The following is a 21,116-nucleotide window of genomic DNA, read 5'->3' as shown; positions in this document are numbered from 1 at the left end:
ATATAAAGATCATCTTGTTTTGACAAGCAGAAATGGAATTTTGAATTTATTCTCTCTCATACGCAAATTGTCAATGTCGGCGTCAGTGAAATGTAGGCTCATAAGCCCAACAAATGTGTCTCCTCACCCTCATCGAAGCATATAAATAGGAGTGAGACCTCTCCTCATTTGGACATCACTCATCTCATCACATATCTCTCTCTCTCTCCTCTCTTGATTGGTTCGTACAACTTGGAGACAACCTTCTCTACTTCGCACTTGTGAAATAAGGACGCATTCTGGGTTTGTTTGCTAGCCGAATTTCAGGAAAACAGGATAGCGTTAACAAGGGTGCGTTTGACCAACGTTAATTGTGTTTTCTTGGGCAAAATTTCGATTTTTGGAGGCCGCACTCATTGGCACAAAATCAAGGTGATTGGGATAGTTTGACCAGTTTGACTTCAGATTTGATTGCAAAATTTACAACTGTGTTCTCTCTCCTTTGATTAGTTTGACCGAACTGTTTTGGGCTGACTTTGACCCTCTTGGAAGGCTGAATTTATCTGCTATTGACCGAGCTGCTTGGAGGACATTTTGTAGTTGCTTTGACCAACGTTGACTTTCTGGTTAGGGCTGCAGTTAATTGTTGTTGAGAACCCTACCACTTGAAAATCACTGAAATAATTGTTGCTTGTTGCTTGAAGTCCATTTAGATATTTCAGATGAGAAAACCATTGATTCTGCGTTCTGTGCATAGTATTTATTTTTCTACTTTCCTTGTCAAGGTGGATACATGTAAGGCATTCTTGTCAATGTGATGCACGTAAAACAGAGATCCATTATGAAAGAGATTGATTAGTTTCCATTGACTGTATTGTGAAGGTTATTGTTGAGTTATTAGCCTTGCATGAAGGTGTTGAGGATGCCTGCACAATTTTATTCTAATGTGTGTTGGATATAAACAAGGGTATCCTTAATTTGTGCATTGTATTCTGTTTGTAGCAACTTATAGTTTTACAGGCAAAGGATTCAACAGATTGTGTTGTTTTCTTTTGGCATTGCATTGGATACAGTTTTGTCATCCAGCAAAAAATATATATTGTTGCTAGGGAAAGTTGAACTCATATCCATTGGATTGCCATATGCAGTGTTTGATGACTGCCATTGGCAAGTAAATTTTTTTTGTTAAATGAATTTACCCTCTCTTGCACAAAAAAAGAAAAGGAAAATGTTTGAGATGGTTTTAAAATTCAACCATCATGGAGGCAAATGTCCTATGCGTAGTCTTTTAAATAATTGTGTTGAGACAAGAATCCAAATTATGCAGTTGATCCTGCCACACTTTCAAAAAGTGTACTGTAGAGGTGACTCATATTAGCATTCATGAATGGAACTTATGCAGATCTTGCCTTCCTTTCAACAAAAGTAGTAAATGTTTTCACCTTCATGCCTTGTTTCCCAGTTCAGAAGTTAGAGTGCTGGACTAGTGGGTTGCAAAGATCAGAGTCTATCTCCTTGCTGGCAATAAAAAAACAGAGTGGGCTGCTCCATTGTTGAACCTATTGGTAAAAGGAGAGACTTACAAGTTACAGCTCAAGAGTTGTTTGCCATCTTGTTTGTAAATTATACAGGAAAGGAGCCAGCCAATTAATGCAGAGAGAGGTTACATTGAGATTAGGGCTTACAGCCATCAAAAGAACAGAGAAGAACAAAGATCCTTGTACAGGGCAGAAGAAAAGAGATCCTTGTACAGTGAACCCCACAAAGGATCCATGTTGGTCAAGCAAGTGGGCTATAAGTCCCTTATTTTATGGATCAAATGATCTATGAGGATGCTAGTGCTGATTGAAGGAGCTTCACATGCTGGGTTTGTATCCCTTGCCCTTAATGAGGGTAGAGAGTTCAATTTCTCAAATGCTCGTACACATAGCATAAGAAGCTAGAGGTTAACTGTGAATTGCTTTATTTCACCTAGTTGGCCTGCATCACCCTTATCATGGCTTCTTCAGTAGCTTCATAAGTTGATCCCTGTTTCATACATTTCAAGTTCCAACAATGTCAACTATGAAGGTATTCATGTTAACATTTTTATTGTTTTTTAGTGCCGTACTTGATAATTATTTTATAATTGGGTAAACTTTGGAAAATAAATTTTGGTTCACTTTTTTTTTGTACCAGAGAAAAAAACCATAATTACTATTAATGAAAATAAAAATTACATTTTGTAGACACACTTAGTGTGTATGCAAATAGGATCGGCCAAGTACAAGACGAGAACAAAAAATGAGCTGAAAGTAACAAGAAGGTCCATAAAATCAAAATGACAAGGAGTCGCAGAAAAATAAGCAATAAACTACAAGGGGCATGAAGAAATATAAGGCTGACTAAGTGTAGATCTTTTCTCTTTTGCCTTTCGGCCTATGCACTTTTTGCCAGCCATCTGTATTTGGGTCAACAAGAACCAAAGCCAGTTCATGTCCCACATGGGGGACATCTTTGTCAGAATCTGAGCTATCTGTGACATGGGCTCTTTTTGAGCCCCCGGATCCAGCCAGTGTCAAGGAGTCCACGGGTTCCTTTGGTTCACTTTTCTTATCATAAAAGTTAGGTGAAATGATGTTGGCATATTGTGAAAGGATTCATCATTCTGTTAAACCCTATTGAAATTACTATATGAAAATTCAGCAAATGTATATGGTTGTCTCCAAAAATGTGTCCAAATGGAAAATATAAGCTATTAAACAATGTTATGAGAACTGAACCCATAGATCCCCAAATCGGGAACCAATCAGAATTGGACTTGAACGGGTAAAAAAACTGGACCAAAAAACTGGTTGACCAAAAATACATAATATATTCAAAATTTAAAGAAAAACATATATATTCACATGCATCCATATGAATCCAAACCATTTATACACAAATATGCAAAAGTTCTCATTTATATAGCAAGGGTGCATATAACCAAAATAGCACCCTGTGCAATTCATCTCTGAACCAAAATACATTAACAAACAGGTTTTAGATGGCCTCTAGCATCCAAAAAAATTCATTTTACAACAAATATCTACATATCATCATAATCATTGCCTATATTGGGATCTTCTTCATCAATATCACCCTGTAAGCATGGAAATAAGATAGAAAATGCTTAACATGTCTAGTCAAGATTTTGTTTGAGTGATGGGTACATTTTTACTAGGGTCATGACAAAGGAGTTCAACAATCAATGCCACTAACGTCAAGGTACACAGAGGGATTGGTACTCTTGATTAAATGCTAGTCCCATTATCCTCATACATGACTAAATCTAATTGCAATCTTCCTAATCCTGAAATGTGAAAAATTGTTAAGTCTGCTGGATTATGAGTGGGATCTGAAATTCTACTTTCTCCACATGAAATCCAATGATGTTAGAACCACTCTTAAACATCCCAAGTCAATTAATGGTAATGTTAAGTTCTTAAATTCATTTTCATCGTTTTATTTAAAATTATAACCATTAATTGCATAGCAATAATAGGGCCCTAGGCTTGAATATTAGGTTCCACTAAAATTTGTCTTTCAAAAAAAAAATGTTTGAAACATCCTCGGTTGCATTGTACGAAACCAGCTGGTTTGGTGAGAAAAGGTCTGTTCGGTCATGTCTGGTTTCAGACCATGAACCAGACTGGTTTGGAGGTCAAACCGGTTGACGCCAGTTCCACTGGTTCTGATAGCATTGCTATTAAACATTGAGGTAGATCTGCATTTTACATGGTTGATCTTTTATGAAAATAAAGCTTTATTGTAATTGTCAGTGATTAAAATATATCTGATTGCAAAGCTTAACGTGAAATTAACATTAACAGTGAACACACATTGATAAAAGTTCAAAAATAACTTCCATAATCAAATTTAGGTCCCTCTTATTGCCATTTGATAAGTTTGCATACAAGTCTAATTGTTAGGTATGTTAATGATTTTAAAATTGTACTTTATTTGCTAATTGATGGGTAGCTTTCTGTTGCAAGTGGTCATAATCTCTGTAATCTTTTTACAGGGAGTGTAGAACAGCGTGCCACAATTGTAAGCAAGAAGAAATTCAGTGGACGGCGTAGACGTGGATCATCTGGTGAGTTCATAAATTCCTATTTGTCTAGTGTAACCTTGATACTCATTAGAAATGTCATTTATGGCCTGCAGTTTTGGCATTTGGATGTGTAACCACAGAGTTTCTGAATCTTTTAGGGTATATTTGACCATGTGGTTTCTGTTTCAGATCTCATCCTTTGATATCAAAGTGTGGTTTTTATTTTAGATTGTTTACTGATGGCTGAATGCATAGTTGTAGATTTTGTTTCAATTGATGAAATTGTCAATGTTTTATCTTTTCTGTATTTTATTTCTCCTGCATACATAATTATTCTTTACAGGAAACTTGGATGTTCCATGTTTTGAAGTTCTTTTTGCTTGGCCATTTTTTTGTCTTGGTTAAATTGGTCATATCCTTACTGCAAAGTATGCCGGATGGTTAACTCCACTCATAAAGAGTGCTGGTTGATACCTCTTCTGTATTTCTTATCTATTAAAGATGAACTGAAGTTTCATTCAGAAGCAATTGCTTCTATGTTTCTGAAATCCAAGTTTGGGACTGTTATCAATATTGTGTTGTCTTCATTATACTGCATAAGATGGGTCACATTCACGTTGCTCATTTAATTTTAGTTTATCAGAGTTTATGGTCGGAATCCACACTTATTATATGAAGCTTTGTTTGCAGGGTTGAACGATTTGTAATATTTATTTCTGATGTTTAATAGGAAGCTGGTCATTGCCAAGATTGTTAATAATGAGATGTTGAAAAATTTGGTTCAATTTCTTCTTCTAGCTAAATCCCAGTTCACATCTCTGATACGAGAGGACTTAATGGAATTAAGATGACAAATCTACAAAATGGGGAAGACAAGAAAAGAGGGTAGATTTGCATTCATAATCTTTGTAAAGGGACTGATAAAGGCCTGGAACTTTAAAAGATACCCTACCAGGAAGGGACATGATATGTCAGAAACACATATAAACATAGACATACTACTACTAAGAGACATTTGAAAATGGTCAAAACCACATGGCCAAACTTCAAGAATAAACAAAGACTTTAGTTGGTGAAATAGATATTTAGCAAAATGTTTTCTGGCATGGAAACTCTTGTGAAATTTCTGGGAACGTTTCCTGGCATATTCAAGCAGGAAAATGCATTCTCAGTAATGTAAAAACTAATTTTGTTCTTTTATGTCCTCCTAAATTAGATGCTGGTAAGCAATTTAAAAAATTGAAAATTTGGAAGTTTCTGCCCATGCAATAGGCACAGTATGTATTTAAAAGTTTTTCTTTATACTCATAAATCTATTTGTAGATGTGTCATTTCCCTGTTTTTGGAAATTTGAATGAAATAAATGTCTAAAGCTAATTACTGGGTACAAGAGAACCATAAAAACAGAAGGGCGGGCTTATGCTTAAATAAACTATGAAAAACTCCATGCATATAAAAGCAACCCCATAGCCCTTTTGATAAGTAGACAGCGAGCAACTCATCTGAACAGTGGAATTATTACCTAGATTAAGTATATCTATATCTGTAGATGAAGAAGAAAGGCCTTGCCCCTTTTTGAATCAAAACGTAAGAATATGTTCACAGAAAACTGTATCATGAATGGATTGAAGGGCTACAAGCAAATATTAAAATAAAAATAATGATGGACCAATTCTTGACGTCCTCACCTGGACATTAAGGGAATGGTTCCTGTAAATATGGACAGAAAATCCTATTATATCTATCTTCAAAAATGGTGATATAACTCAAATTACTAGTATCATATTATGGAAAATAGAATTAATATTATTATCCAATTTTAAGATCACGGCCAAGCCAAACTCCAAATTGGTGTATGAGACCCCCTTGTTTGTGGGACAAGGGAGCCCACCTCCGCGCAGGGATTTGACTGCTAAGTCTACGAAGGCACACATACTCTACCCCCCGGTTTTGAACCTGTGATCTCTTAGAAGGAAACACATGCTCTTAACTATTAGGCCCACATGTATCAGGAGAAAACCAATACACGGGCTGAAGAAGAACCACTCTGCAATAAATGGCTTTATTGCTTAGCTTAGCTGAAGAATGCTGAGACATAGAGAATACAATATGCTGCTTTGTTGACAGTAGAGAAGCTTTTATCACCATAGTAAGAGGAAATTTATGAAAATGACTAGAAGAAATTGGAAACTTTGGACTGTTCACCACAACAGAAGGTATACAAAACAGTCGGGCAAGAATTAAAATAGTAGGTAAATGGATAAATATTAAATGCATGATACAGTATTGTCCCTTATACTTTACACCATTTGGTCTCCCCATTGATATCTCGACCAATGTTTGAAGCAATGTTGCCAGAAGTCCCCTGGGCTTTGGAACCATGCTTTGAGCAGGTGTGCTCAAGGAACACCTCTGGGAGTGTGCTCCAGAACTTTTGGGCAAGCTCTCTGCCAATTTGGGGGCAGGGTGCTCTCAAGGACGCTCCATATACTTGGAACCATGCTTCCTGGATCCTTTTACTTAAAACATTAATATTAATTGTTTCAGGATGTTTGAGAGTGGTTCCAACCTCATCAGACTTCATATGCAGAGATTAGAATTTCATATCCCATTTAAAATTAAGCAGCCTCAACAGTTTTCAGGATTTCAAGATTGATGGGATTGTGACATTTCCATTGAATTCTATGATGTATGAGGGTATGTGATTGACATTTAATTAAGAGCACCAAGTTTTATTGCGCCCAGAAGCTCTCTACAGCCCAGTATGGGGAAAATGTGTAGGAGTTAGATGTAATGTAAGAAAGATTGTATGTCAACATTTTTTAAAATATTTTATAAATATATAGTGGTGTAAAATAGACGTATGGGGGAGATGTAGTGGTGTAAAATAATAATTATGTAACCATATTTAAATTTAATTAATAAGCACATAAAAAATTAATACTTACACCCTTGATATTATTAACTTATAAATAAGCTTTGTTACGATATCATGGACTAATACCATGGCTTATCATCAATACCAGATGCCCAAAAACCCAAACTCATTTCAAAATCAAAATATTTTATTTTAGTTTTATTTAATAACATTTTTTAAATGAAATCTAAAAGAAAAAAGGTATGAGGGAGATATTGTAATGTACCATAAACATTTTGACTTGGTCAAATTACATAAAACTAAAAATAAAATAAAATAAAATAAAAAACATAAAATTAATAATTATATTTATTTGTAATGTAATGTTTAACATTTTGACTTAATCAAATTAAATAAAAAAAATATGAAATAAAATTTAAAAAATTAAATTAAATTAAATGAAAAGATTATTTTTTTTCAAAATAAAATAAAGAAATAAAAATAACAAAATAACAAAATAGAAACATACCTTATTTATTTGTAATGTAATGTAATGTTTAAACTTTAACATTTTGACTAAATCAAAATAAATAAAAAATGAAATAAAATTTAAAATTAAATTAAATGAAAAGATTATTTTTTTAAAAATAAAATAAAGAAATAAAAATAACAAAATAGAAATATCCCTAAAAAAAAATAAAAATAAAAATAAAAATGGCCATGATCCCTCTTGGCGCTTGGTAGATCCACAATTAAGATGGATCTAGGTTGGGATGTATCCTAATGTTGATTGTTGAACTCATTTGTTATGGATTAAGCAAAAATGTGCCCTTCACTAAAGTCAAAATCATTGATTAGGGATATTAAGCTTTCTCTACCATATTTTTAGGCTTGGATAAGGCAGTTTCATCAAAATTGGCTAGTAGAAGCAAAGGCTAGACAAGAGACAAAGAATGAAGGATGATACTAATGATGAGGATCTTGTTATAACCAATGATGGAACATTGCTTGTCAAGGAGTGGTTTGATGTTCATCATTAAAATCTAGATTCTAGATGTTTGATGCTTGAATTATTAATCATTAATGTACTATGGATGCCATATCTATCTTCGTTGATGTATAAATATTCATGTTTTCATATATTCTGCAACTATTTTGGCAGTTTTCATGTTTTTTTTTTTGGTTATATCTTTATTTGTCATATAAATACATAAATATATTTAGATGCTCCTGGGATGCTCTGCTCCTGAGGATTTTTGGACATTGGCGCTCCCGATTTTTCCACTCTACCCTGCACTCTGGCAGGATTGAGGATTTTTGGAAATTGGCGCTCCCGACTTTTCCACTCTACTCTGCACTCTGGCAGGATGAAGGATATCCAAAGGATACTAGTAACATTACTAGTTATTATCACTCTTGCAGAATATCAGTGACATGCTACAACAACTGTAAGTCCTTAGACGATTTGGCCAATAATCAAAACCATCTATGGATGTAGAAAGACCAAGGTTGTGATAACTAAATTATGTACAGAGACAATATTCACGTTCAACAAGAAGATAGCAGAATAAGTATAGCATACAAGTCTCATTCACTTCCTGACCTAAATTGAAAGCACTGCATAGAAGAGAGAATGTAGGATGGATGGAACATATACTTTAGCCTTGGAAACAAATCTGAGGGCGCAAAGTTGTGTCGAGGGATAAAGGAAACAGTTGTCCAATATCCTAGTACTATCGGTCATTTTTTACAGCTGTTATGTCTGGAATTAACATTTTGCAGGAGAAACTGGAAAAGTAATAATCATACATATTACAGATTACACCTGTGGCACTGAAGACTGCTAGTAATAGTTGAACAATCCTGTCTAAATCACTAGCTCCTAAAGAGAAACTAGAAAAATATTTTATAGATTGGATAATCAGGTATGGATTATGTGCAGAATTCATTATTCCCTGTGGTCAAAAGATCAGCACATATATGCATTAAGGATGGTAGCCAATAAAACGTGGAAGAGAAAGTCATCAACGATGACAAGCAGTTAAGATACTATAAAGAGATCCTCTCTGGCAACCTAGAATGACTAATCTCTGTCAGTGTCAACTGATTACAATTCAAAGAAGAGATGGATTAGTGCAAGAATTTAAAGTAATCCCCATGATAAATGAGTCTTATTAGTAGGTGGATTGACCCTAAAACTTTTGTAGGATAAGACCTGCTTGTCATGTGAGGATAGGAGGGTAGAAGATAACTCACAATGCTGGAAGGCTTTGTCTTGGCCAATATCTATAAGTAATACTCTGAGACTATCACACCAATTGGGGGAAATATTCAGAATCTTAGATATAGTATAGATGGAGAGGCAGGGGTTTAGTAGGTAGCCTTATCAAAGACATTGCTGAACACGGTAACTAGACAAAACAAAGTACTTGTCAATAATAAACATAAAAAACTTCTATGTTCAGTATCCAATAAGCTATTTTGTTCAGGACAAAATTATTTCCTTCTATTTCTTGATGTGTAAAAGCAATAATAATCATCATTGTAACTTCTTTTTATTGGACAAATAAATGATTTTTCTTTGCATAATCCTTCTGTTCACTTGCAATATCTGCACTTCACTTTTGTATTGATATGAGTTCTTTTTTGCCCTTGAAAGGTCGAGATGCTGAAGAGGAAAATCAAAATACAGAGGCACAGCAACGGTTACGCCAACTTTTGCAGGTTTGCTAGTAGTTCAGTGCCTCATTGGATTTGTATTATTTATAAATGTAAAAGTGGATATTTTTTACTGGGAATTTTTAGCTTAAGTGATGAAAACTTTTATGAAGCAAGGGACCAGAAATTATGGTACTTTTTAAGAGGATTGATTATCAGCAGGAACCAGAATGTTTTGTTTAGACTCAGATCCTCATTATTTGTTTTATTTCTTGATATTTTGATGTTTGCCGTGAAGCTTTTACAAGTAGAGCAGTGATAGCTATAAACACAACAGATCATCAGTAGCTACAAATTCCTTTTTTCCCTCTTTGGATTTAGCTGGATAACATTTATAAACAGGATCTAAAAATTAAAATACACAGTATTGTTTGCTGTTGCTTTTATGAGGTGAGAATTGTCTTCGGTGCTGTTTGGATTATCCTCAGAATTATTTGTTACTGGTCGACATTTCACATCATTAGCACGATTCTGTTTCAGCAAACACTCGATTCTTGGGTTGAAGTGGTCCTGAAAAGGGAGCAGCCTCCATTGCTTACCATGGTCGAAGGGATGATACAGGAAATGCTGAATGAGCAATGCCTCCATCAAGCCCAGGAGCTCAGTCTGAAAGTATGTGGGCTACATCTCATGTGGTCCCTTTGGGTCCCCTACGGCTTAGGCACCTCTTTTGCTTCAAGATACCCTAGATATGAAGGACCTCAGTCATGAGAACACATGGATGGGCTCGAACTCCATGCTCTTCCTCTGTTTATGAACACTTAGAGACCTAAGAGAAGGCTAAACTCTATCCCGCCCATAGGATTTTCCTCAATCCTGACCTAACCAAATCCCAACAGGTGGAACCCAAGTTGCCCAGGGACTGAGTCAGAACAGTGTGGAAAGAAGGGAAGTGGGCAGTTATTTGTGATCTCAAGGCCATCATCTGTGATTCGGCCCTTTGAGATACTCCCATCTTCGGGCCAAGTGATGGTCTCATTCAGTGAGTATGCTAGGGGGAGGTGTCTCATCATCACCATTTTCTGCTGGAATTGCAATGGTGCATTTTGGCCCTCATCAGATACACTTTGTAATGTGATCGGGTCCCATGACCTCCTTTTCCTCACAATGACGCACACCAGCCCCATCTAGATCCCATCCCCGATCCATGGGTACCCTGGGTATGGTCATGTTGATAGGAGACTAGATCTAATAGCGAAAGGGTCCAAGGGGGTTGCATGTGTTATATGGGACTACCTCCAGAGCAGGGTTACAATGGCATTATTAAATGAGCATGCTGGACTTGTTCCATCAAGACAACTCCCTTCTCTAGGATAGCTACATTGAAGTTTGCTACCCCCCCTGTTTTGTCGCACTTTGCACTACATAGTGAATTTGAGGGAGACCCTTTCCTTGATATTTATGCAAACATCTTCTTCTATTGAACTCTTGGGGAGTTCATTCTTCTTGGTGTTTTCAATGTAAGCACTAGAGGCCTACATGTACCTCTTAATGATAGAGCCGAGGATACACTTTGCCTCTAGGAGCTAGAGGTAGAGTCTGTGACAATATTATCACAACTGAACCGATGATCGAACTGGAAAACCTTGTGGACCAGGGACCAGTAAAAAAACCAGACGAAAAAACCGGTTGACCAAAAACACATAAATATTCAAATTTTGAAGAAAAACACACACACACACACATGCACATGTGCATCCATATGAATCCAAACCATTTATAGTATATACACAAATAAATAAAAGTTCTCATTTATATAGCATGTAAGGGTGCACATAAGCAAAATAACATTGAGTGCAATCCATCCCTGAACTGAAAATACATCAACAAATTGGCTCTAGATGGCCTCCAGCATGAAAAAATAATGCTACAACAAATCATCAAAATCATTGCCTATATTGGGATCTTCATCATCAATATAACCAACTAAGCATTGAAATAAAATTGAAAAAATGTAGCAACACAAGTCAAGATTTTGTTTGAGTGATGGATACATTTTTAGTAGAGTCATGATAGAGGAGTTCGAAAACCAATGCCACTAACATCAAAATACATAGAGGGATTGGTGATATTTATTCAATACTAGTTCCTTACATACAAAAATCCAATGGAAATGTTGCAATCCCCACAATCTTGAAATCTTGAAAAATTGTTAAGTCTGCTGAATTTTGAGTTAAATCTAAAATTCTACTTTCTCCATATGAAATCCAATGAGGTTGGAACCACTCTCAAAAATCCTGAGTCATTTCATGGTAATGTTAAAAATTTAAGTAAAAGGATGGAAATGAAAGATTAAGGAGAATGTCACTTTTACTTTAAGAATTTAACATTACCATGAATTGCATAGTAATACTAGGATCATAGGCTCGAATATTAGGCTGAGGGCCGTAGGCTTGAATATTAGGCTGGTCTAGGAGAGAATTAGAAGGCCAACCAAATGAAAAAATTAAAAAATAAAAAAAAAAAACATGCGATTTTTTTTTTGGTTTTGTTTATATGCTGGCATGGGAAGGTACAAACTGCATCGAACTGATCTCGAACTAGTTGGTTTAGAGGTGTGGTTCAGACTAGTTTTGGGCCAAAAACGGCCAGATCGGCTGGTTCTATTAACATTGGTTTACAGGTCTTCATAGGAGTTTGAAAGACAAGAATGGACCCCTTACAAGTTATAGAAGACATCTCTTGCAATTGGGTGAATTCCATGGTTTATTGATTTTGAACAAGCTCCCTTGTTTTTTGGGCTTAGGAGCTTTTAGTCAACCACACTAGGAGGTGTGGGATCTAGTGTGGTTGACTATGTCTTGGTCAACTAGAACCTTCTCCCATATATTCAACACCTCTCAGCTTCTTGCCTCCTCTTGGTAGACCATGCCCTCCTTATCTTCTTCCTCTCCGCTTTCCAACCGTAGCACCACCTTCTTTTTTATGAAGATTATGCCACATCTTACACCACTTGCCTTAAGGAGTTGCCTCCCCCACCCCCCAAATTTCCCACTTTCGGTCATCAGACACAACCATAGCCAAATTTGAGATACTTTTCTCAATCCTCGTGGGAGCAACCCTTGACTCCTACACCTATTCTATGTGTCATCACACCCATAAACCTACCCTTGGCTCTTGCTCCATGAATTGTTGGTTTGATGATGAATACAAATCCCTCCATAAACAACTTCGTCTCACCCTCACACACGACCCATTTTCCTCCCCCACCCTTGTGAAACATATTGTATTCTCCTTCGTTGTAAAAAATACGCATTTCTCTCTCGAAGGGAATGAGAACTTTGTGATGCCCTTTGAAACTCCTTGAAAGCCTTTTGGTGCATCCTTGTTCCTTGACCCCATACCATTTCACTTCTAACTTGATCACCAAATCATGTTTCCCCACACCACCTCCCTTTACAGTATTCTTGGACAACCTCCCACCTGTGTCTCCTTTCCCCCCTTTCTTGGCACCTTTTCTTTGATAGGGGCATTAGGAGAGCAATCAGACCTATGTGTATATTGGGAGAGCAATTCCTATATTGGGAATCCCTAAGCATGCTGTCTAGTCCCTTGATTCCTATATTGTTGATTTATTTAATCATGTGGTTTGTTCAGTCTTCCCCCATCATGGACAAGATATATTATTCATCTGATCCACAAATCAGGGAGCAATTATGATCCAAACAACTACTGGTCTATCATGGTAGGTCATACATTCTCCAAGCTTTATGCCACAGTCTTATACCTGTGGATTTTTGAGGAGTTGGAGAGCCCTCGTCTTAGGGTTGGGGGATAAGCAGGTTTCTGTCCCAAATACTAGATGGTTGATCATATTTTCACACTTCAAGCCATTATTGAGAAGGCTTGTCATCGCTCTTTAAAGATTTACAATTGTTTTGTAGACTTCTGGAAAGAATTTGACACAGTGTCGAGGGAGGCATTGTTTCGTAGGCTCCGTGACATTTGCGTATATGAGACCCTACTAGAGACTATATGAATTAGTTTTGGGACCACTTGGAAATGTGTATTTTTAGTGGCTATTGAAGGGCAAGGTTTTAGTCAGGTTTGTCTTCACTTCCACGCAATCGTTAATTCATCAATGGATTCCTACTTTGATCTTGTGATGAGAGAATTGTACTTGCAAACAAATTCAGAAAGCACAGTGATAGAGGTGCAAGATCAAGAAAGAAAAGCATAGAAAATTCAACTCAATTCAACTCAAGAACACCAATGAAAGTATGTTTTTGCAAATTGGTTTCTTTTATTAATGACATCAAATAATCTTACCATGAATAACCTCAAATGGGAGGAGGAGCTAGCAATTTATAAGTTTCATTGCTAATGGCTAGTTTCCTTCTCCATTAAAATAATAATATTTGGCTTGTCAAACCTTGGATCTCTAGGGATTTTTTTTTTGATACATGGATCTGTTTCTTTGTGGATGAACTACATGTCCAAAATGACTCAACACTCCACCTGTTATGGCCTTGGAAAGCTGCGCACCCCTGTTGACGTCCTTCGACCATCCATAAATTGAGAATGCCTCATCCAAATGGAAAAATTCCATGTGGCATGTCATACTCTCACTGAGCTCTGCAATTGGGGTCCTTGTTGACTTTTTGACTTCCAGGACCACTTTGCATTGGAAGCATGAAAATGTTGTTAACTGTGAGTCTGCCACATCTAAGGGATGACACCAAAGCCAAGGCCACCTACAAACTTGATAAAATCATTGCCATGTTGAAAGACATAGGTGCACCTGACATGGATTGGATTGGCCCCTACATTGGCGATCACCCCTACAAAGGGAGGGCTCCTTTAAAACCACGAGTCCACATATAGGCTCACTCAAGGACCTCCTATCCTATCTAGGATGAAATGAACCCAAAGTAAACTCAAAGGGACCGACCATGGTGTGAAGATAACAATATTGACTCAACATGACACAAGGTCTAGGATGCCTACAAGGCCTCATATGATTGTTACATGGCTTTGACGGCCTTGGGCTTACAATGATGTTTAAGAATGCTGCTATGAATATATAGGTACACCTGTTGAAAGAAGGGTAACAATGCTTTAGCCTTTATTAAGAGATAATGCTTTTAGGGATAGTTTGAGGACATCTTGACCATACCCTAACTCATGGAGGTGATTATCAGACCCATAGTTTTCTATGGATTCAAGAGCTAGGGACGGAGCTTGTTTCAGACATACTGGACTAGGCTGGAGAGAGTACAGGTCTTGATTCTTAGGTGCATAATGTGATGTAAGTGGACGATTCCCCAACCGATCATTCAAGTAGAGTTTGAAGTCCACCCTTTTCGTTTAACTTCTTTCCTTCATAGAGTCCAATCTCTTAGTGACTCTGCCACTGGGAGAGAGAGGTGTCCTTATCTTGCACTTTGCTGCTCTCGCTTCCAGATTTCTCTAGAAGCATCTTCTAGAGACCACCCAATATTATTGAGACTGGTTTGAAGGTGCCGGTCTGTTCATCAGGGAACATGTTCTAAGAGAATTAGATAGATTAGCATAGATTAGCTCCAAAAGATTCAAAATAGAGAACTTGTTGCTTGTCAAACTACATCTTAGATCTAGAGTAGCAACTAGGGATCCATTTAGAGTTTCCTTCTTTTGACCTTGGATACTAGGAGTATCCCTCACTTGTACATCCCCACTAGCATCATGCACTCGGGCACCCCGATGGTTCTTGCGGACTACGATAGCATGAGTGCCCAATTTTCCCCCTCACTTTTGGCCTTCAAACTCAGGAGACCCTGACATCATCAGCCTCTATTGTCCTATCTCTCTCTTTTTACAGGTTCTTGCGTTGGGTTGTCCATATTTCCAGTCTTGGACAAACTCACTTAGTGTTTTGTATAACTTTGTCATGATTTGCACAGCTTGAGTAGGCCTAATAGTTAAGAACATGTGCTTCCTCATATGAGGTTACAGGTTCAAATCCAGATGGGGGTAGAATATGTATAGCACCATAGACTTTAGCAGTCAAATCACAGCACAGAGACAAGTCCTTTGTCCCACAAACAAGGGGGTCTCGTACACCAATATGATGTTTGGCTTGGCCGCGACCTTAAAAATAGATTATTATGATTATTATAATACATATCTTCTGATGTTATTTTTATGTAGGTTTCCTTCTTTGTATTATTTTTGGCATTTTCTAGCATATCCTCTTGCACTCCAACATTGTATCATACTGTTTGTATTCTTCAGTCGCATTCACATACTTTTGTGGTCATTCGTTGGATAAAATGATCTTACCACAGAAATTTTAATGCTCATACATGGTATTATTATCTTCCTGAATCACATTATCATTTATAAAAGAAGACTTTTCAAATTGATTACATGATTAAATAGGTGAACTGGTTTTGTTGTTGTACTGAATATGGAAACTTAAGCTAATATTCTTCCCTTTAAATGCTGTCGTCTTTTTTGTTTGGTGGACTAGCGAATAACAGGAAGGTAAGGATATGTTATCCGCAACCTTGTGGGAGGCTTCTGTCCTTTTTACACTTATGTTTTTGGTAGTTTGTGACGACAGTAAAATTATTTCCTATACTCTTTCTTCTCAAGTAAATGTTCAATCCACTTATAATTTTGGCATTGGCATTCTCTAACAGAGTAAATTCCCTCTGGTAATGAGTACAAGTTAATTAGTCTACCAAAGGCTAGTAGTATTCTTCTTTCAAGTTGCCTTTTCAATATACTAATAGACTTCTAAAACATTTTAGAAGCGTTTGAAGTTTATTCTTATTTCTAATAATACTGATTTATTAAATCTCCTTTTTATTCAAGGGAATCTCTAAAAGTTTGGTTCTTCTAACATTCTTAATTGATTAACTTGCATTGTCTTTTCTCTTCATCATGGTTCTATAATCATGAACATGAATGTGTTTGTCGATGTATCATCACAATCCTTAACAAAACTGGTGGATGCTAATTTGGAAGCTGAAATTGTGAGAATAAAAGCTCAATATATTGTTGTGTACTTGTATTTTCTTTACAAACAGAATGTATACTTCATTTCACTGGATTAGGCTTTCATCAATTCCCGGAATATACTATATTTATTTTCTGTTGTGTTCTGGCAGATCAGTAACCGCCGGTACTGTCGATGGGTAAATGATCGCCTCCTCAGGGAACTTGCTCCTCCATTAGATGCAGAAGAAATAGGGGGGCTTTTTTGCCCACCTCCTTGGGGTATAATCAATTCAGTGTGATTTTGTGCTTTCTAAATCATAGAAGTTACAATCCAGTTGATTTTTCATATGAATTTATATTACTATGAAGATAACCATTAGCTTCACAAATGTAAAACAATTTATAATCATCTGAACAGTATGTACTCACACTTATATTTCTTGAAGGGAAAGTTGGGAACAGGGAAACAAAAAATCTACTATAAGCTGAATTTAAAGCATCCTGTTCCTATGGGACTGAAATGCATCTTGTATCTATTGAGACTTGTATCATGTTTACAATCACTCCTCCTCATTGGGTTTCTATTTCTTTGATATATCTCCAGGTGAAAGGGATGCCTTGACACCACTTGAGCGAATTACAGGGGCAGGAAATGATTGTGTCAGTGATATGGCTGTCTGGGAGCCTTTTAGAAACAATGTGGATATGGATAAGGAGGTGTGTCGACTCTTTTCACCCCATCATTCAATCATAATCTTGGAATCAAATGGTTGTAGCTTATAGTGGACATAGCTGCATCAGCCTCTCATGTCATTTTAGCTATGTTATTTTCTCCTAATCTAATTTCTGAGTCCCTTTCAAATTGCAAAGTAGGACCACCAATGTTTTGTTGAGATCTTATTAATTCTGAATAGTGGAATGCTTACATACCTGGCAGGAACACATGCTAAAATCCTTAGTAAAAGAAAGGCCAAAGAAGGATGAAAGTAACATTACTGGAAGTATGGCTGCCATGAAAGCCTGGCACACTGTTGACCGACGTGCACGAGAGGCATTGCGGCGCAATTCACATTTGCCACTTGTTGAAGCTTTTGAGGTACATGCCAATGGCCATTGCTATCATGCAATCCTGCATTATACCTACGAATATTATTCACATCATAATGATTGCTGAGTATATATCTAATATCTTTGGAATAATTTCCATCTATTACTTGCTGGGGAATCTGTGTTAAAAATGTTTCTATTGTGCACTAATTGTTCTGTATCCTAAATATAATCAAGACCATGTCATTTGAAATGGGAAAACCTGGACAGGTTTCTGAAATGGCACTTTCAAAGGTTCTGGAAACAGGGAACCATTATAATCTTCCAACAGAAAACAGTTTACACCAGCACATATACATGGACTGAATGTGGTCTGACTTGAATGGATAAGACGTTGAACTAATGGCATAAATAAATATGTGAAAGGAACATAACTGACTATCACTAGTAAACATCTAGTCACAGAGAGATGTTTCAACTAACCCATACATTTACAGCATGAATCAGTTAAATATGCCCATACTCCGGAGGGTGATGATTCAGGTTTTTGGATGGATTGAAATGTTAATTTAAAATGTTATTGGCTTCTAATATATAGGGGCCTACATTGGTTGTGTTTGCCTAAATTTCACTGACTGTACTGCTAAGGGCCAATGTCTATACCTGCCCTTAAAGATTATGGTCTGCAGCAAGACTCGCTTCTGTAATGAAAAGAATGGATTGCCATGTCAATAAAATTAGTTTATTTGACCACTAGTGTATGTTTATTGATTTCTCGTTAATGATTGTAATTGGATCAGGCAACATGTGTTCCACTTCTTAGATACTTGCAAATGCTTGTGTTCTATTCGTAAATTTAGACAATGCCTTTCCAAGAAGAAGAATAAGAAAAGTTGGATGAGGTTATCAATATGTTGAAAATTATATCAGATGTGCAATTTTAATTAGTAGTCATCTTGACTGGAATTTATAAGCTTGATAGCCAAACTTGAAAGAAGGTTGAACATTTTCATGTCTCTAGAAATCGTCAGAAAATATATTAGAGTGGGTATTCAAGTAAAATGAGCAAGAACCTATGGACCCTCAAAAGGGGATTACATTGAATGATCAGTAGTCCTTGTTCTCAACAGGAGGTAGAGGTATTCTGAGGTAGCGGTCACACCGCTTGAATCTTCATAATTTGGTATCAACTTTTGAAAGGAGAACAAAAGGTAGCTTTAAGTGGATTTACAATTGTTGGGTTTTGTGCATGAACCAAGTTACCGTTACTTCAGAAGCTTAGTCATGAAGTTGGAGTTCATCCTCTTTCTTTTTTCAAAAAAGCAAAACAAGTGTAAATTTCCGTACTAATTCATTTTCCCTATAGAACTTCATTATTCTTCTAAATCTCACTGACAGAACATTGATAATTGCATTACAAGTAAAAATATAAAAAGTGTAAATCATTTATCTCGAATGCAGTACACAGTAAGTATTAAAGTATCAATCATCCAAGATGATCTTGTAGCATTGTCTGTAAGCGAGCCTAGAGCAATTGAGAAGAAGCTGAACAGAATTGAGTTTGTACAATTATCAATCTATCACACGTATTGGCCATTGGAACATGTAAATGCTTCAGGGGGTAAAGCAACTTAAGAAGCATCTGAGTACATCATTTTTCCTGTTGGGCTCTTATACATGGTTGATGTTAGTGACACATCACCACATAACATAGGTGGCCATCTCTCACTGATAGAAAACCGTGAAGAAAGCATCTGCTTCCTTCCTGGTTAACCTTAGATTCTTATTGGAGAATGACAAATAATATGATAATGGTTCATTATCTCTGATAACTGAGTCGTTCAAAATTAAGTAACAAAGATTTACAAGATTGGTTTGTAGGACATTAACGTCTTTGTCTTGTCTTATCTTCCTGATGGTGCTTGTGATTAATATCAATGATAGCAAGTATTTAAAAATTAAAACACAAAATTAGTGATGACAGATTAAAGAATTGTCAATTGGGTATAGATCAGGTGGGTGGGAGGAATAATTGTCATCCTTTTCACCCAGGTTCAATCCCTGCAAATGATATATGGAGCTCTTAAAAGAGTATGTTGTTGTAGTTGCTTTGAGCGTTGTGTTGACAAAGCCTCAAGCTTTTGCAGAATCTGGTTTACCCTGGGTACCATCCTTAGAATGAGGGGAAGTGTCTAGTATTTTTTCCTAGGATATATTTATTTTAATGGAAAAAAAATTAAAGAATTATTCAATACAGGTACAGAGAGCACCTATTAAAGATAAAAAAATATTTAAAATATGAGGAGCATTGACAGATTTAGGAAATTATCCACTCCAAATGGGGAGAAAGAGATGAGAATATATATATTTTTAATTAAATTTCCATGGGACCGAATAGTCTATGGGATGGGATATTACATGGATGTTACTAGCATTCATAAATTGAGCAGGTAGTGAACGTACGTGCGTGACAGTGAAAAACAGAAAAGAAATGTTGCCTGAAAAAGCAAACCAAATTTTGACAGAAGCTGAATGGTTTTTGGACAGAAAAGTTCATGGATTAACTGTCTGTATGTCTCTCATGTGAGCATGTTGTTGGAAAAACCACTTAATATTGAAATTTTGAATGTGACAGGAAAGGATCTTAGAATATGTAAAAAGTGCCGAAGCTGGTCAAGTCCTTACTCTGGAAGTTCAAGATCCTTTCCATCGTCTGGTGCTCCATGGCATTTGTGAGGTAGTGTTGATAGTCGGTGGCTTTTAATATTGATATTTTAAGTTTTGATATTCTTGATTTATTTTTTACATTGATTGTTTCAATCAGTTCTATGGCTTGGCATCTAACACGGTTTCCAAGTGGGAGGATACGGAAGGAGGGTCTTCATTGGTAAGTAGAACCCATATCCGGGAAAAAAAGCATCCTAAAAGTTCAGATTCTGTTCAGCCTGTGAGGCTTGTTGATTTTCTGAGCACAATGAAGAATGGTGTGCCAAATTCTGAAGCAGCAGCTTAGAAGTTTTAACAAGTTATTGAGATTCAACCTGTAAATTCATGTAATTTGATATTTTCTTTGGCACTTTGCCCATTTGTAATTCCAAGATCTATTCCATTGTTTGTAAAGTGTTTGATATGGTCAATTCTACGATGATAGAATTATCTTTAATTGGATCCCTACAGTATAATCTCCAATGGTTTACTTCCATTTGCATTATAGATTGTCTCTAACTGATGTGCTTGTTTGTTAATTCTGTTATCAAACATAAATGTGATATTACAAGGAATCTGTGAATGTAGAAATGGACTCTCAGTCCACGGCATTTAGTTAATTTACTTAGTCATAGGGCTCAAATTTTATTCTCAGGCCTGTGGTGGAACTGGGGCTGTGACATTTGTATCCAGGTCCATTCTCATTGCTTTGTGTGCCTGAAAAGATGCCCTGATGAAATTTGTACTTCTTTTTTGTGCTTGGAAAAACATTTGTTGGAACTATTCCAATTCTTTTTGAATTTTTCATTATGA

The 21,116-nt window shown here is 36.4% G+C and overlaps 1 protein-coding gene across 1 annotated transcript in view; it reads left to right on the top strand.

Moving 5' to 3' along the window:
- Positions 1 to 20,808, top strand: part of LOC149179181 (uncharacterized) — a 30,092-nt gene extending 9,284 nt beyond the window's left edge. Inside the window, exons 3-9 of the mRNA XM_089420554.1 lie at positions 4,022 to 4,093; positions 9,568 to 9,632; positions 16,721 to 16,829; positions 17,155 to 17,267; positions 17,488 to 17,646; positions 20,233 to 20,334; positions 20,422 to 20,808. Of these exons, the coding sequence (XP_089276680.1) occupies positions 4,022 to 4,093; positions 9,568 to 9,632; positions 16,721 to 16,829; positions 17,155 to 17,267; positions 17,488 to 17,646; positions 20,233 to 20,334; positions 20,422 to 20,610 (809 nt within the window). The 3' untranslated portion in view covers positions 20,611 to 20,808. The remainder of the gene's footprint in view (positions 1 to 4,021; positions 4,094 to 9,567; positions 9,633 to 16,720; positions 16,830 to 17,154; positions 17,268 to 17,487; positions 17,647 to 20,232; positions 20,335 to 20,421) is intronic.
- Positions 20,809 to 21,116: the final 308 nt, after the last annotated feature.

Source organism: Pinus tabuliformis, chromosome 4_1 (genome assembly GCF_031772625.1).
Source record: "Pinus tabuliformis cultivar Carrire ecotype Pingquan chromosome 4_1, CPIR1, whole genome shotgun sequence".
Taxonomy (NCBI): Eukaryota; Viridiplantae; Streptophyta; class Pinopsida; order Pinales; family Pinaceae; genus Pinus; species Pinus tabuliformis.
Note: the sequence above shows the minus strand (reverse complement) of the source record. Positions and strands in the feature narration are given on the sequence as shown.